General features: G+C 40.5%; 2 protein-coding genes across 2 annotated transcripts; both read right to left on the reverse strand.

Annotated features, from left to right (window-relative positions):
• Window positions 1-2143: 2143 nt before the first annotated feature.
• Window positions 2144-2647, reverse strand: LOC131032280 (uncharacterized). Its single transcript, XM_057963211.2, has one exon. It carries the CDS (start codon window positions 2645-2647, stop codon window positions 2144-2146), a length of 504 nt encoding a protein of 167 aa, XP_057819194.2.
• Window positions 2648-5656: 3009 nt separating this feature from the next.
• On the reverse strand, window positions 5657-6160 carry LOC131032279 (uncharacterized). Its single transcript, XM_057963210.2, has one exon. The coding sequence runs from the start codon at window positions 6158-6160 to the stop codon at window positions 5657-5659; it is 504 nt and encodes a 167-aa protein (XP_057819193.2).
• Window positions 6161-18088: the final 11928 nt, after the last annotated feature.

Below are 18088 nucleotides of genomic sequence, written 5' to 3' on the forward strand. Positions count from 1 at the left end.
CGGTCTATGACACTGTTCCAATCAGTGAACATGAGCTTATACATTTCCCTAGCCTCCTGTTTCTCTTCCTCTGAATCCGCAATTTGTTCCCTCAATAGAGAGAGGGTGAGTGTTGAGCTATGTAAAACCTACAGGTAAAACTTATTAAGGCCAACAATTTGGGTGTCCCTGCCTTCGACCATGCTTTGGAGCCTCTTGACCTCATCCATGATAACCTTCAGTTCCATCATAGGACCCAAATTCTCAATCTTTTGCATGATGTTCATCACATCGGTGCACAACTTTTCAATTTTATCAAGGGTAGGGGCCCCCTGGGGGCTCTTTGTAGCCTTCTCATCTACAACCACATCAACTGCCTTGGCCACATCCTCAATAGGGGTACAATCAGTTCCAGTGTCAAGGCCCATTAAAGGAATAGAGTCCATCACCTCTTCCGCCATCTTCAAATTGTCATCCAGGTCCAAGTCGAGAGAAACTGGGGCTTTAGTATCAGTATTGTCCTCACCGGTGGCTCCCACAGTGCCCATATCCATAGGGACCCTATCCTTATCATCAATAGTATCCAGGGTTTGAGTATCAGTATTATCCTCATCGGTGCCTCCCCTAGAGCCCATATCCATAGGATCCCTTCCCTTTTCAGCTTTGGTAGCATCCTTACTAAGGGCCCCCATAGTGTTTTTAGGTCTCCCCCCCATCCTTGTCCTCCATGGGGTCCTCCTTAGAGTTAATCATCTCAATCACAGGGGCCTTGTTTTTAACTGATATTTTGGAGGCCAATCTACTAAACCTCCTTCTTCCCTTAGAGTCAGGGGAGGGGTTATCATTCTCAACATCCTATAAAGACGAATTGTCCTCAAAGACAATTCATTTACATTTGACTGGGGTTTTACCTCTACCCTTGGAAAGGGAGTGGGACATGCTGGGAGAGGCAGATGATGTCAAGATGGGGCAGACCTCAGAGATTGAAATCATGGAGGCAAAAGAAGGAAAAGACATAGGGAAATTAGCCGTAGCAAAGACCTCATGTGAAATTTGGAAAAAATTGGGAAAAGCCATAGAAAGGGTAGCAAGTTGCTGAGGGTTTGGCATAGAGGGTTGAGAGAGCGTGAGATTCTGGGGGGGGGCAAAGGGTCTGGTGATATTTATAAAGCCTGTAGATGAGACCCTAGTTGAGGAGGTATGGTAGCTTGTCCCCGTGCTTGGGATCCAAGGTATCCTTGATAGAGATTTCAATGGAATGCAACAAGTAAAAAGGCAAACAAAGAAAATCATTATTATGAAAATGATTCAGAAGGGGCAAATGATAATAATAAAATACCTTGTGTCTAGCTTCGAGCATGAAATATTTTATTATCATTAGGTAGATCGTATTCTAAGTATGTTTTAACTCTTCACGGGCAAACCCACCCTGGAGTTTAACAGGTTCCTCATGGTTGTGGAATAAATGTTTCAGGCCTTCACTGTTGGCTACATGGTTGATGCACTTACAATGTCGCCCATCAAGGTCCAGCCTCATGACCTAGGTGATGGTTTCCTCAAAGACTTCGAATGAAAGGCCACCCACCGAAACACGCCGCCCTGACCAGGAGGAGGAAAATTCAGTAGAGAGCTTCTCATCATGGCCCTGAAGACATTCCAAGAAATCAGCAACCCCTCCTTGCATGCATAAATTCCATACCATGCGGTCATTCTTTAATTTATTTGGTTTATCCGGCTCATATCACCCACCAAGAGAGCTTCTTTAGTCATGAAGACAATCTCGCAGAGACCCTTGGATAAACTAGCCATGGGAAAACAATGGGAAGTGTGCGAGCTTGGGATCATTAAGTGAGACATGAAGTTTGGGGTGTGAGAAATAATCAACACACTTTTGGGAATGATTTCCTGATTGCATGGCATGAGAAGCCAGCAGGTATCAGCGGAAACCATCATGTAAACTTCCATATCATATCTCATTATTAGGAGATAAGCCTAAAAAGTTTTCCAACAACGCAGCACGTCCTTTGAAGCCAGGCTAGCCGAACAAGTAACCACCCAACTGGCAGTAAGCATAGGAATATTCCCATTATTTGAATTATGAAACCAACCCCTCTGAATAACCCCAAGGGAAGAGAGGAGAGTAAGGAAAAAACTAAGAAACAACTCAATCATTGATAGATATTTCAGATTTATCTCCGTAAAGAAGGTAGTTGATGTGGTCTGGGAGGGAATTCTGGCTCCTCCAACATCTTAACCCAGAAATATTTAGACCAAGGGCAGCCAAAGCATCAACCACTCTGTTACCCTCTTTGAATACATGCATGAGTCTGAATGAGTTGAGCCCAGAAATGAGCCTTAGGGTGTCCCTGATGGTTCCCTCAATGGTCAAGTTAAGCCTATTCCACCCTTTGACAACATCTGTGATGAGCTTGGAATTACCCTCAATATCCATTGACCTGATTCCCCTAGTGAGGGAAAAATGAATCCACCAGGCTAAGGCCATTGCTTCAGCCTGATTAGAGGAGTGCCCATTCAGGTTACCTGCATATGCAGCAACAAGGGCCCTCATGTGGGTTCTGATGATCCCTCCACTAGTAGCCAGGCCCCCTCTGGCAACCCCATCAAAGTTGAGTTTAAAGCCATGGGTGGTAGGAGGAGTCAAAACCATGCTTTTCCTTAAGAGTCTCTTCGATCAATCAACAAGAGAGAACGGGAGGGGAAGATTCCAGTATCTAGTAATTTCCCAATCCTAAGTAGAAAGGCTAAAGTCATGCAATACAAGTTATGTTACACCCCATTTTATGACTTACAATTATGTTTAACTTCTATGTATATATGTGTGTGATCCTGCATGTAAGAATTTTTTTTATAAGAATGATGTTAGATAAGAACATAATGTGACTTGAATGTTTCTCATTAAGGATTATAGAAATATGATTATATTGTCTTTTTTGTTTAATGTTTATAATGTCATGTAAGTAATGGGGTAACAAACATCATGCTTTACTAAGTTTGGTGTAGGATTTACCTTACCCTCCAAGATGGAGAGGGAGGGTATCAGTGGAAAGAGAACTATATACATCGAAAACAAGCAAGTGAATGACATTTTGAGTCCAACAAACACTATCACATAGGTCAAATGTCACATTGGGGTACATGTGGTTGATTTTTTTGGAGTACCTTGTATCTCATTGTGTGTGTGTCATCTTGAGTCTATGATAAATCTAAACTTGTCTAAGGCCTAGTTAAGTTTTGGTCAAAAGTTCAACCCATGTCTAAGTTGGCTTTCATAGGGTTCTCATTGATTTAAGTTGATTTTTTTATTATTACTATAATGGGTACAAGGTTTTTGATTAAAAAGCAGTGAAAATCAGGGCACTGACCCTTTACATAGAAAAACTATCAATGGAACCACAATGCAACAACATCACTATAACAACATTAACAACAAACTAAAACCAATCTCTAAAATAACAAAAAAAAAAAAAAAAAAAGAAAACACAACATCTATAGGGTCACCTTGCACACCCAAATGCGATCTATGACACAGTTCCAATTAGTGAACATGAGCTTATACATTTCCCTAGCCTCATGCTTCTCTTCCTCTAAATCCGTAGTTTGTTCCCTCAACAGAGACAGGGTGAGTGTTGGGCTATGTAAAACCTGTAGGTAAAACTTATTAAGGCCAACAATTTGGGTGTCCCTACCTTCGACCATGCTCTGGAGCCTCTTGACCTCATCCATCATAACCTTCAGTTCCATCATAGTACCCAGATTCTCAATCTTCTGCATGATGTTCATCACATCGGTGCACAACTTTTCAATTTTCTCAAGGGTAGCGGCTCCCTGGGGGGTCTTTGTAGCCTTTTCATCTACAACCACATCAACTGCCTTGGCCACATCCTCAACAGGGGTATAGTCAGTTCCAGTGTCAAGGCCCATTAAAGGAATAGAGTCCATCACCTCTTCCGCCATCTTCAAATTGTCATCCAGGTCCAAGTCGAGAGAAACTGGGGCTTTAGTATTAGTATTGTCCTCACCATTGGCTCTCGCAGTGCCCATATCCATAGGGACCCTATCCTTATCATCAACAGTATTCAAGGTTTGAGTATTAGTATTATCCTCGTCGGTGGCTCCCCCAGAGCCCATATCCATAGGATCCTTTCCCTTGTCAGCTTTGGCATCATCCTTACTGAGGGCCCCCATAGTGTTTTTTAGGTCCCCCCCCCAATCCTTGTCCTCCATGGGGTCCTCCTTAGAGTTAATCATCTCAATCACAGGGGTCTTGTTTTTAACTGATATTTTGGAGGCCAATCTGCCAAACCTCCTTCTTCCCTCAGAGTCAGGGGAGGGGTTATCATTCTCAACATCCTCTAAAGATGAATTTTCCTCAAAGACAATTCATTTACGTTTGACTGGGGTTTTACCTTTACCCTTGGAAAGGGAGTGGGACATGCCGAGAGAGGCAAACGATGTCAAGATGGGGGAGACAAAAGAAGGAAAAGACATAGGGAAATTAGCCATAGCAAAGACCTCATGTGAAATTTGTAAAAATTTGGGAAAAGCCATAGAAAGGGCAGCAAGTTGCTGAGGGTTTGGCATAGAGGGTTGAGAGAGCGTGGGGTTCTGGGGCGGGCAAAGGGCTTGGTGGTATTTATAAAGCCTATATATGAGACTCTGGTGGAGGAGGTATGGTAGCTTATCCCCGTGCTTGGGATCCAAGGTATCCTTGACAGAGATTTCAATGGAATGCAACAAGTAAAAAGGCAGACAGAGAAAATCGTTATTATGAAAATGATTCAGAAGGGGAAAATGATAATAAAAAAATACCTTGTGTCTAGCTTTGAGCATGAAATATTTTATTATCATTAGGTAGATCATATTCCAAGGATGTTTTATCTCTTCACGGGCAAACCCACCTTGGAGTTTAACAGGTTCCTCATGGTTACAGAATAAATGTTTCATGCCTTGACTATTGGCCACATGGTTGATGAGCTTCCAATGCCGCAAATCAAGGGCTGACCTCATGGCCTGGACGATGGTTTCCTCAAAGACTTCAAATGAAAGGCCACCCGCCAAAAAATGCTGCCCTGACTAGGAGGAGGAAAATTCAGCAGAGAGCTACTCATCATGGCCCTGAAGACATTCCAAGAAATCAGCAACCCCTCCTTCCATGCATAAATTCCATACCGTGGGGTCATTCTTCAATTTATCTGGTTTATCCAACTCGTATCTGACCCTTTTACCCCCCATATCATCCGCCAAGAGAGCTTCTTTAGTCATGAAGACGGTCTCGCAGAGACCCTTGGATAAACTAGCCATGGGAAAATAGTGGGAAGTGTGCAAGCTAGGGGTCATTAAGCGAGACATGAAGTTAGGCATGTGGGAAATAATCAACACACTTTTGGAAATGATTTCCTAATTCCATGGCATGAGAAGCTAGCAGGTATCAGTAGCAACCATCATGTAAACTTCCATATCATATCTCATTATTAGGAGATAAGCCTAAAATGTTTTCCAACAAAGTAGCAGGTCCTTCGAAGCCAAGCTGGCTGAACAAGTAACCACCCAACTGACAGTAAGCATTGGAATATTCCCATTATTTGAATTATGAAACCAACACCTTTGAATAACCCCAAGGGAAGAGAGGAGAGTATGGAAAAAACTAAGAAACAACTCAATCATTGATAGATATTTCAGATTTATCTCCGTAAAGAAGGTAGTTGATGTGGTCTGGGAGGGAATTCTGGCTCCTCCAACATCTTAACCCAGAAATATTTAGACCAAGGGCAGCCAAAGCATCAACCACTCTGTTACCCTCTTTGAATACATGCATGAGTCTGAATGAGTTGAGCCTGGAAATGAGCCTTAGGGTGTCCTTAATGGTTCCCTCAATGGTCAAGTTAAGCCTATTCCGCCCTTTGACAACATCTATGATGAGCTTGGAATTACCCTCAATATCCATTGACCTGATTCCCCTAGTGAGGGAAAAATGAATCCCCCAGGCTAAGGCCATTGCTTTAGCCTGATTAGAGGAGTGCCCATTCAAGTTACCTGCATATGCAGCAACAAGGGCCCCCATGTGGGTTCTAATGATCCCTCCACTAGTAGCCAGGCCCCCTCTAACAACCCCATCAAAGTTGAGTTTAAAGCCATGGGTGGTAGGAGGTGACAAGACCATGCTTTTCCTTAAGATTCTCTTCGATCAATCAACAAGAGAGAACAAGGGGGAAGATTCCAGTATCTAGCAATTTCCCAATCCCAAGTAAAGAGGGGCTTGGAGGCTAGTCAAGTTCTAGTGACCAAGATATTCTCAAGAATCAACTTTAGGAAATGAGAAAACACAGTTTCTAAAGAGGCCTCTTTATCTCTGAATATCTTGTCATTCCTTTCCTTCCAAATACTCCAGCTCACATGAGGGGGGATTTTCTTCCATAGTTGTTGTATAAGGGGTTGGAGGAGGGACCCCGAAACTCTTGGGAAAAATTTAACAAGTTGTCATTCATAATCCATCTGATATTGAGCTTGTTGTAGACCATCCCCCTGAGCTCTTGAGCAAACACACAGTGAAGAAAAAGATGAGCGGGGTTTTCTGCATCATTTTTGCAAAGGATGCATCTATTAGGCAATTGGAATCCCCTCTTAACTAGATTGTCTTGTGTCAAAATTTTGTTGTGGAGAGTCGGTCACCAGAAGAAGTTGACCTTGGGGATGAGTTGGGGGTTCCAGACCTCTTTCTAGTTGATGGCATGATCAGGTTCCCTCAGCAAGTTGTTGTAAGTAGTTCTGATAGAGAAGTCCCCAGAGGGGTCCCACTTCCAAATGAATTTATCTTCCCTGGGGAAGAAGGGGAGGAAGGTGCCTGCCAAAAGATCTTGAATCTCTCTAGCCATAGAGAGGAAGGGTTGATCAATGCAACAGTCCTATAAAGCCCTCCAAGTGTTGTTGATGAAGTAATCACTGACCCTCTCCCCAAAGAAACACTTAGCAGCATCCCGGAGCCTTCTAAGGGAGGGGGAGAAACCAAGGGGCTTCTCTCCCAACTACCAATCCTCCCAGAAGAGGATATTCCTACCATTTCCAATAAGCCACCTCATAGCATGGGATAAAGGGTCCCTGCAACTCATGATGTTTTTCCAAATTTTGGAACCCCTGGGGAGGCCATCCTCCTTGAGGATAGAGGAAAAAATACCATTTCCCAAGTATTTAGCCCTGATAATCCTGCTCCAATCAACGTCCTTATTTAGAAGCTTCTTGGCAATTTTGGTCATAAGGGCCTTGTTGAACCTGGAGATCTTGCGGGTTCCCAACCCGCCCATGGCCTTAAGGAGACAAACTATGTCCCAGCCCACCAAAGCAAGCCTCTTCTTTACTTCCATCCTAGTCCAAAGGAAAGTCCTTTGGATAATCTCCAGCTTGGAAACCATGGCCACCAAAATATTAAAAAGGGAGAGGAAGTACATAGGGATCCCCTGGAGGGAGGAGGTAAGAAGCTACAATTTCCCAACACCACTGAAGAGTCTACCTTTCCAACCAGCCAATTTATTCTACATTCTTTCAAGGATGGTGACCCAAAAATAATTAGAAACATCTTTGATAGTTAAAGGGAGGCCAAGGTAGGTGTGAGGGAGGGATGCCCTTTGACAGCCAAGGATTCTATAGATTTTATCGTAGAGTTGCACATGAGTGTGAAAGAAGTATATGCTTCTCTTCTTGTAGTTGATGTGCTGACAAAAGGCCTGAGCATATAAGTTGAGGAAATATTTCCAAACAGTAGCTTCCACCACAAAGGAGATTCCAAAGAGAATAATGTCATCGACAAACTGTTGCAGAACATTTGGAGGCGTGGTTGAGGCTAGTTTGATACCCAAGAAAGATCCCCTATTAACCATGGAGTTCAGGTTAGATGCCAACACTTCAGCAATGATAATGAAGAGGTAAGGGGAGAGAGGGTCCCCTTGTCTCAGACCTCTGAAGGCCTTGAACTTCCCCAAGGGGCTTCCATTAAGAAGAATAGAGTATCTAATCATAGATATGCATTCCCTGGTGAGATTTAGAAGTTTATCTCCAAACCCAACCTTCTTCAGAACTTTGAAGAGAAAGTTCCAGTTGACTCTGTCATAAGGCTTAGAGATATCAAGCTTGAGTACCATTCCCAGCTAATGGAACTTGTCCATAGAATGGATTATCTCATGAGTAGAGATGGCTGCATCAAGAATTTGTCTACTAGGAACAAAAACTTTCTAGGTTGGGCTAATCAGAAAGTCAAGGAAAGGTTTAAACCTATTAACAAGAACTTTGCTGAAGATTTTGTAAATAGTGTTGCAAAGGCTGATAGGGCAGAAGTCCTTGAGGGAGGCCACCTCCTAAATTTTGGGGACATGGGTAATGAAGGTGCTATTGAGCTTGCTAAGAAGCAATCCAGATCTAAAAATATCCCTAGTGGCAAGAACAACATCAAGGCCCACCACATCCCAGAAATTTTAGAATAAAGCTAGGGGGAAACCATCAGGACTCGGGGCTTTGAAGGCACCCATAGAAAAAATAGTGGTCTTGACTTCCTCCTCAGAGATAGGGGTAATAATGAGATTATTATCCTCCAGCAAAAGGGGGAGTGGGAGGAAATTGATAAGGTCCTCCCCAATAGGGGCCCCAAAGTCACTATCATCCCTAAACAAAGTGCAAAATAGTTAGTAGTCAATCTACCCAGACTATCCTCATCTTTGACCTCCTAATTGTTGTCCTCCATGAGGGAAAAGATGTGGTTTCTTCGCTTGTGGATATTGGCAGATCTATTGAAGAAAGTTGTATTCTTATCTACCTCCTTGAGCCATTGCACTCGAGATTTCTATTTCCAGTAGAGTTCTTCTTTGTAAGAGTTTTCTTTCCATTTTCTACAAAGAACTGCCTCCTCCATGTGGGTAGCTTCAAGGGAGTCACCATCATCAATGCGCTCCTGAATAGTAGTCAACTTATTATTAAGATTCTTTTTCTAAATGAAGATGTCCCCGAAGGTATTTTATTCCAACCCCTGACATTCTTTTTGATCGATTCTAACTTATGGGCAACCCCGAACATGGGTGTGCCAGAGATGTCGGTACCCCACCATCTTTTGATGTAGTCCTTGAATTCAAGATGAGAATTCCACATAATTTCATACCTAAAGGGGTGGTTTTTCCTTACATGATTTGTGGTACTACAAAGGAGTAGGGGGTTGTGGTCGGAGACTGTTCCGAGGAGGGCAGAGAGCTTCAAAGAAGGACCAATTCCCCAATTACCCAGAATGAGAAACTTGTCAAGTCTAACTTGTATAAGATCCTTTCCTTTCCTAAGATTGGACCAATTGAATTTTTGCCCCATTAATTCCACATCCAATAACCCATTCCTACCAATAAAGTCAACAAGGTCTATCATGCTATCAGAGTACTCTGAGAGGCCACCCAACTTCTCAGAGGGGATCAAAGGAGAGTTGAAATTACCCGCAATCAACTAGTGGGCATTGGCATTATTTTGAATTAGAGCAGTTATATCATTCTAGAAATTCAATCTACCCAACCAGATGTTAGGGGCATAAACATTAATGTACAGGCAAGAATCCATTGGGGAAGAGAGTTCAGAGACCAAAGAGTTGGCAGAGTAGGAGAGGAGACTACCAGAGAAATGGGAGGGGTCCCACATGGTAACCAAGCCACTAGAAACTCCAATAGCATCAATGATAAAGAACTTAGCACCAAGCCAAATTTTTCCAGCAACAAGGGAAAAGGAGGTCATAGACATTTTAACCTCTTGAAGGAGAAGGACCTTCATTTATTTTCTAAAATACAATTCTTAAGAGCATATTGCTTTTGGGGACTATTAAAGCCCCTCATATTCCATGAGAGGACCATAATTTCTTACCTTTTATGGACATCTCCAAGGTCTATTTCCTACCATAGGCAATGTCCTTTGCTACTTCCTTTTGTCTAGATAGTCTATGTGATGGCTGAATCACTTTAAGGTTAGTCCCCACATCAGGCTATGTATTTCTGGTTTTGTGTCTCTGTGTAGTCCAACCCTCATCATCATGTATCTTGCAACCACTGGATGAAGCTCTAGGTGTACCAAGAGAGGGGAGGCCCAGGTTCGGAGTGTGGTGAGTTAACATCATCGGGGAGCAAGCCCTCTCAGGGGCAAGAATGGGACCCCTCGCAAATTTGTCATCTTCCAGCTGATCAACAGGTTGAATGATGTTGGCCATCAAGGAGATGCACTGCTCCTTCAAAGCTAGCTTAGGGGCCTCGTCCTCATTCTTTGTAGGATATTTGAGAAGGTTGATAATACTCTCAACAAAAGGGTACTCTTCCATAACCAGCTCATCAACTACAGGGGAAAGCAAACCAGGGCCATAAGAAGAAGCCACATCTTCCTAGCTATCAGGCCATTAGGCTTAGGAGAAACCATTATTTCATCAAGAGTCAGGCCCTTGATCCTGAGAGGAATGGGATCCAGAGCTTTACATTAAGAGATAATATGACCTTCTTTTTGATATTTTTGGTAGAAAAGAGTGGAATTTTCATAAACAAGGGCTTGGGTCAAGCTTCCCAGCTTGGACTTGAGGGTTATAAAATTAGGGAGATTCATACTCACAGTAGCTTGAACATAGAATTGTGCATAGACCAGGCATGATTTGGTTATGGTAATCTCATAGACACTAACAAAGTGTCCAAAGGTATTCCCAATCCATCTAAAGATGTACTCATACCAGTACTCAAGGGGGAGCCCTAGGAGCCACACCCAAACTGGGGCAGTTTTCTACAAATCAGTCGCTGGCTCAAAACCAGTCTTCCATTGATAGAGGGAGAGGTTACAACATCCATAAGACCAGCTTCCAGAAAGGACAAGAGTGACATCATCCTCAATAGTGAATTTGAAGAGGAAGAGGGCTCTAGGCATAGTGCTAACAGAGACACTCCCTTTTAGTTTCCATTTGTCCTTAACCCATTTTCTAACCATTTCCATTGTGGGGCCAAGAGAGAAAATTTTTCCAACCAGGGTGTTGGCCATGTTGAGCAAGATGCAATCTAAAATTGAGTCAAATAGCTCTAAAGCCATTCCCTCCTCAATTTGAGAGTAGATGGGGGCGATTTTGGGGTCCACAGTCTCAGTGTTCCTGACCATCACATTTTTCCATCCTTTGAGGTTCAAGCTATCAGTGATAGTTTGTTCATCATGAACAACTGATGCATTAGGTTTAAGAGTAGAAACCATGGGCATGACCAAAGACCTCCCCTTTTTTAGGACCATCAACCATCACAGCCTCAGGCAGACAGGTCGCAACTAGCTAAAACTCACCCAGAATGAAAGGAGGAACCACCATAGTGGTAGGAGGGGATGTGACAGAATGTGTTAGCATCGTAAAGTCCAAAGAGAGGTCCGAAGGTGGTGGGAGAAGATCCCCACGTACAGAAACAACCATGAACGATGGGTGTTTGTATGGAAAATTGTAGAATGGGCAATTTGGTATGGGTAAAATGTTATTGTTGGCATATTGGCATAACTTTTGATGATATTGATGAACCGGTATAAGGACTATTGGTGATGATATAGTTGAGATGTTGTTTGATGACTTGATGATCAGTTTGTGTTGTCATTGATGGAAACTATAGTTATATTGTTCTATCATGTTATCTAAGTCGTCTATGATTGACCAGAGAGATATGGAATGGATTTGACAGTTAGCTTGCAAATATGACTTTAACTGGTAAATGTGAAACTGTGTTATGGTTAAGTAATTGGATCTAGAGATTGATGAAGAATTTGGTGTGGTGGTTTCAAATATGTGTTGGTAACATTGTAATGAGGTTATGACTGGAACTGCATCATGTTTTGGCTAACAGAAGTGATGTTTATGATTGACTGATATATTTTATGTAGGGTTTAAAAACCGATATTCAAATCTTAAAATCGGTAATGATTTTGAGTTTGACGGTGTATTACATTATGTTTGTAAGATGGTGATGATGTGGCTGAATCCGCGTGAAGTGATAATATTATGTTTTGGTGCGATCAAAGAGTGAATTTCTTGGGAATGAGCTAAAGGTTTGAAAGTGTATTAGATAGATGTGCAGTGATCATTCAATGACTGAATTTGATTTATAATTGATTGTAATGATCCATATGATGATATGTAATGACTTGTAAAGATCTGTGATGATCTATGATGTAAATCTCAGGGTTTTGTAATTGAATAAGTTGTAAAGTCTATTTAGGGTAAGTTTGTGATGATTTACTGTGTCAGTGATCAAAAGAAGAGTGTGTGGCCAAACTAGTGTGTGTGTCTACAAGAGAGAAGAAGATTGGAATAGAAAAGGATCTGTACAAGTAACCAGAGAGTGATATTTTTCAGATCATACATATGTTGTTCCCTAACAGTTGTAACAGACTCAAAATCCCTTAATTGGGTCTGTCCTGATAGGCCTGATTATAGAAATCCATTCACCAGGTGACTCATTAGCTTGGGTTATAAATCCTTTCACAAGGTTACTCCTAACAGATTAAAGCTCCTAATAGGGCTAAGGTAAATTCCTTAACCAGGGGACTCCTAACAAGGTTTTCTCCTAACCGGGCATATTTGTAAGCTCCTAACTGGGCTAGGCTCCTAACAGGGCGCATTCTCAAAGGACCATGGTTTTTCCCATTTGGGTTTCCATGTTAAAATTTGAGTGTTCATGTGTTCATTGATTTCTTATGTGTTGAGTTGATATCTTTCTATTGCATGCATGTTGATGAACACTTAGAAGAACAATTTGATAAATCCGATTAGCAATATGGTTTTAGTTATTACCGGTACTGTTTATGAGTTGTTTTGAAAGAAGTTTTTGGTGGTTGTTAAATTTTTAAAGTTTACTACTGTTATCGATTCACCCCCCTCTCAGTAATAACCAATTCCTCACAAATAACAATTGGTATCAGTGCATTGGTCCTCTATGTGCATAAGCTTAACCACTTGAGGAAAAGATCTAGAGGAAAATGATGGAGGGTACAAAGTTTACTAAGGATAACTACACAATATGGAAAGACAAAATGAAGATTTATATCAAAGGTATGGGTTCTTAATTTTGGCAACATGTTACTACTAAATATGTAACCCCTATTGGTCCTCTAACTCTAGATCATCTTAAGGAGCAACAGGAAAACAATCAAGCACTGGAAGCCATTGTAAGTGCATTGTCCGATACATAATACATTGATGTACATGGATTATAAATTTCATTTGAAGTTTGGGAGAAATTAGAACTAATCTATGGCAGTGACAAACATATTCAAAAAGATAAGAAAGAGAGTCTTAGAGGTAAATCTGATTATATGAGAATGGTAGAAGGTGAGAATATAGCTCAGTATGGACAGAGAATTAAAGAGGTTGTCGGTGGTATTAAAAGTGTTGGAGGAAAGATTGAAGTTTACATTGTTGTAAGTAAGATGTTAAGAACTCTTTTACCTGCCTATGCTATAAGGGTTTCTACTATTCAAGAGTTAAGGTCAATAAGTAGTGATAAAGTCACTATTAATTCTCTTATTGGTAAACTAACTACATTTGAATTAAATAGTTTTGATAACAATATTTCTAAGACATTTGAATCAGATTTTAAAGCATATGTAACCAGTATACGAGTGAGAAAAGGGAAAGATGTATGTCACATGTATGACTGCAGATCTAGACATGGTGGTAGTAGAGGAGATAATGATGATGAAGACCATCTGATGGAGTTTGAAGGTCTTCTAGCTAAGAGACTTCCAAGAGGCACTAGTAAATATAAAGTTAAACTACCTCTTAAGTGTTTCTCTTGCAATAAGATTGGACATATTGCTGCAAATTTCCCTAACAGTGATAGTAAGGAGAAGTTTAGGAAATATAGAGGAAAATGGAAAAAAAAATGTTATGTTGCAGTTGATGAAGGTGTGACGGATGAGGAATCTAAAGATGATGACAATGATGAGATTGTCTTTGTTGATGTGAAGGAAGATCTGACTGATGAAAAGGATTTGGTATCTTAGTTTGATTCTAGTGATGAGTGGATAATAGACAATGGTTGTTCACATCACATCTGGTGATAAGAACAAATTCATATCCCTTGAAGAGTTTCATGGTGGTGTGGTAAGATTTGGTAATAACTCACCATGCATAGAGTAAAGGATCTATTTCACTCAATGGTAAGAGTAATGCAGATGATGTTTATTTGGTTGAAGGTTTAAAACATAATTTGTTGAATGTTGGAAAACTAAATGATAAAGGATATCACCCTGAGTTTAAAAAAGGAGTGTGCAGGATCATGGGATGCAATGGAGATTTGATTGTTACTAGTAAAAAGACTAGAGGTAATCTTTTTCATCTGAATGCTAATGTGAATAGTTGTTTGGTGGCTAAAATTGAAGATAGTTGGTTGTGGCACAAAAGGTTCTGTCATGTAAACTTTGATAATTTGAAAGGTCAGCAAATCAAGTATGGTGAGAGGTATGCCCCAACTTGTTAAGCCAGATAATGTGTTATGCATAGATTGTCAGATGGGTAAGATGACTTCGACATCTTTTAAGAGTAAATCTTTTTCTTTAGAGCATATTCTTGATTTAGTGCATACTGACCTATGTGGTCCTATGAGGACTAGAATTTTTTATGGTGATAAGTATTTTATGATTTTCAATGATGATTTTTCAAGGATGATGTGGGTAACTTTCTTGAAGAAGAAATCAAAGGCATTCAGCAAATTCAAGATCTTTAAAGCCCTAGTTGAAAAGGAAACCGACAAGAATATGAAGTGCTTAAGATCTGACTGGGGTGGAGAATTTACTTTTGATTAGTTTGCTAGGTATTATGAAGAACATAGAATAAAGAGACAGATGTTAGCACCTAGGAATCCACAACAGAATTCCATTGCAGAGAGGAGAAACAAAACAATAATGGAAGCTGCTAGAACAATGTTGATACAAGGAGATGTTCCAAAAATGTTTTGGAGAGTAGTTGTTAGCACTGTTGTTTATACTTTCAACTGGGTTCTTGTGAAAAAAGGTAATGATAAAATAGCTTATGAACTCTGGCATAGTAAGATTCCTAATGTCAGCTACTTTAAAGTTTTTGGTAGTAGATGTTTTATTAAGAGAGATGATTTTACTAGAAAGTTTGATGCGAAGAGTGATGAAGGGGTATTTATTAGATATTCTACCAAGAGTAAAGAATTCAAATGTTATAATAAAAGGAAAAAGAAAATAGTTGAGAGTGTGAATGTTAAAATTGATGAATTTTCTGACAAACCTGATGAGTCCAGTAGATCTGAGCCTATTGATGATAACGAAAAACTTGTGTATATTGAACCAAAAGTGCAGAAGGAAGATGAGAAGAACAATGCAGAAATAGGAGCTCAACTAGTAAGCGATGAAGAAAATGATGAACATAAAACAGAAAGAATTACATCGGAAATAGTAATCCCAAGATATGTAAAGATAAATCATTCTGAAGACCAGATTATAGGTGGCAAGAATGTTGGTGTGCAAATAAGAAGAAAAATCAAAGAGAATTCCTGTCTGCTTTCAACCATTGAGTCAAAGGCTATTAGAGAAGCTTTGAAAGATGAAGACCGGTTGAATGCGATGAATGAAGAACTTGACCGAATTGAGAAGAACAATAGATGGTCTCATGTTCCTAGACCGGAAGACAAAAATGTTATCGGGACAAAATAGGTATTCAAAAACAAACTTAATGAGGATGGTGAAGTTGTTAGAAACAAGGAAAGGTTGGTTGATGACAAAAAATCTTTTTAGATGGAGAGGAGTGGAGAGGAGAAGGGGAATGGTCGGGCCCAAAATTTAAATTTTTTGGGCGAGTGAATTGGATCAGCAGCAGGACAGCTTGCAGCAGGCGATTCAGGGAGCCCTTTGGAGGGGGAGAGTTCAGATGGTAAGGAATCTGATGCCCATTTGGATTCGAGGGACCCAAGTGGGGAACCCAGATCATGCAGGGAGTGGATTGAAGCAGACAAGGTGAATGGTCAGGTTCAAAATTCAAACTTGGTGGATGGCAAACCTGAAGCAGTATCAGGACAGCAGGTGGCATACAATTCAAGGATCCCTATGTAGGGAATAGAATCTAATGAGAAGGATCTCGAGGCCCCTTTGAATTTAGGGGACCTAGATGGGGGCCCCAGATTGAGCAGACCCATTGGTAAATGGTCCTCTCTTTTTGGTATCAAACCCAAAGGTAAGTCATCCTTGCCTCCAGTTAAAAATACATCGAATGTATCTTAGGGAAAGTTCTCCATTTCTATTCCAGATCAAATTATAGATCAAAATATTGCTCATATGGAAACTACCCTGATAGGTAAATTATTTGGGGCAAGACCTAACATTGAGGTTGTTCATGGATTTGTCAAGAGAAAATGGAATTTGAAAGGATAGGTTGATGTGGTCGCTATGAATAAAGGATGTCTTTCCTTTTCTTTTTCATGTGAAGAAGATTGCAGACAAATCCTTTGCAATGGAACCTGGTCGACAGGTAAATATCTAATGTATATCTAGAAATGGTACCCTAATGCGGGCTTGGATGATAAGTTTGTGGTCCAAGTATTGGTCTGGATAAAGCTACTTGGGCTTCCTATGGAATATTGGGAGGAAGATGTGTTTTCCAAGATAGCCAATGCTTTTGGGGAGCTTCTTTCTATTGACCTGATCACGACGTCCAGAAGAAGACTCATTTATGCTAGAATCTATGTAGGGGTTGGGCCTGAGATGGATATGCCAAAGGAAATAGAGATAGATTCAAAACTTCACAAATGGATGCAGAATATTATTTATGATTCAATGCCTTTTGCTTGTTTTCACTATAAGAGAGTTAGGCACTGGGCTAAAAAATGCCCAAGCAATGTGGCCAAAACTCAAACCCAAACTAAAGTTTGGAAAAGGGTGGAAAAGAAACCAAATACCAAGATTGAAAATTATTTGAAAGTCTCTCCTTCTGATGGTTTGAATTAGGAGAAACAGACCCAGGTTGGAAGGATCATAGAGGTATTAGCTAGGGAATCGAGAAATGAAATGAAGAAAGGAGAGCAAGATAAGATCTCCCCATAGGAAAATGAGCAGGAGAACAATGGAAAGGATTCTAATGATGGAGAAAGAAAGTCACAATTCAACAGTCAAAATAATCAAAAGGATATGATAGAACAAAATTTAGCTTAGAGTGAGAAATGGGATAGTAGTCAAATGGATAAGGGAGATAGTCAATCCAAAGACAACAAGGAAGAGGGAGACAATTTTAACTCACTAGGAAAATCTTTTGTCAGAAAATGGAGCAAGTTGGATCCAAGATGCTCAACCTGACAATATATTTGATCAAGGGCTCTCAGAGATATCATTAGCCTCTCTGGCCCAGGTCAAGTTGACTTTCCTGGAGGAAAATGAACCAAGATGGGGAAATGAAGAAGATATAAAAAAGGCTTTCGGAAAGAGTGGGACAAAGCAGGAGGAGGAAGAAGTAATGGAGGATAAAAGAAAGAACAAGAACAAAAAAATAAATAATAATAGCAATACCAATAATACAACCACCAGAAATACCAGAAGCAAACTAGGGGATGTGGGAGCTCAGCATACATCACCTGGAAGATATTCAAATGCAAAGAAGAGGACCATGGAACCCAACAAGAATTTAGCAGACGAGACTCAAAGAACCATCTTTGAGGCAGGGATTTCTAAAAATTCATGAAGATTATCTCCTAGAATATTCGAGGATTGAATAATCCTCACAAACATGATTTAATAAAAAGTATGATTAGAGACAAAAACCCTGATATTTTTTTGATTCACGAAACCAAAATGCCTAAGGATAAGGTTGAATATTTGAAAATGTTTAGTAATGGAGTTATTGGTGGTAGTTCAGAAGGGGCATCTGGGGGTATTGCTACTTTCTGGAATAAAAAATAATGTAAAAGGAGAAGTGTTGATTCAAGATAACAACTTGGCTTGCATTAGATTTAAGCATTTGAAAGAGGGTACTTCATGGATCTTGACTAATGTGTATGCCCCTAAGACCAATACTAGTAGAAGTGATATCTAGAAAAGCATATCCTTGTTTAGAAGTAAGTTTGCT

The sequence above is a fragment of the Cryptomeria japonica genome, chromosome 8, assembly GCF_030272615.1.
Source record: "Cryptomeria japonica chromosome 8, Sugi_1.0, whole genome shotgun sequence".
Lineage (NCBI taxonomy): Eukaryota > Viridiplantae > Streptophyta > Pinopsida > Cupressales > Cupressaceae > Cryptomeria > Cryptomeria japonica.

Coding starts and splice junctions, on each gene's coding strand:
- LOC131032279 (XM_057963210.2), bottom strand. CDS start 6,160: ATGGTCTTGTCACCTCCTACCACCCATGGCTTTAAACTCAACTTTGAT.
- LOC131032280 (XM_057963211.2), bottom strand. CDS start 2,647: ATGGTTTTGACTCCTCCTACCACCCATGGCTTTAAACTCAACTTTGAT.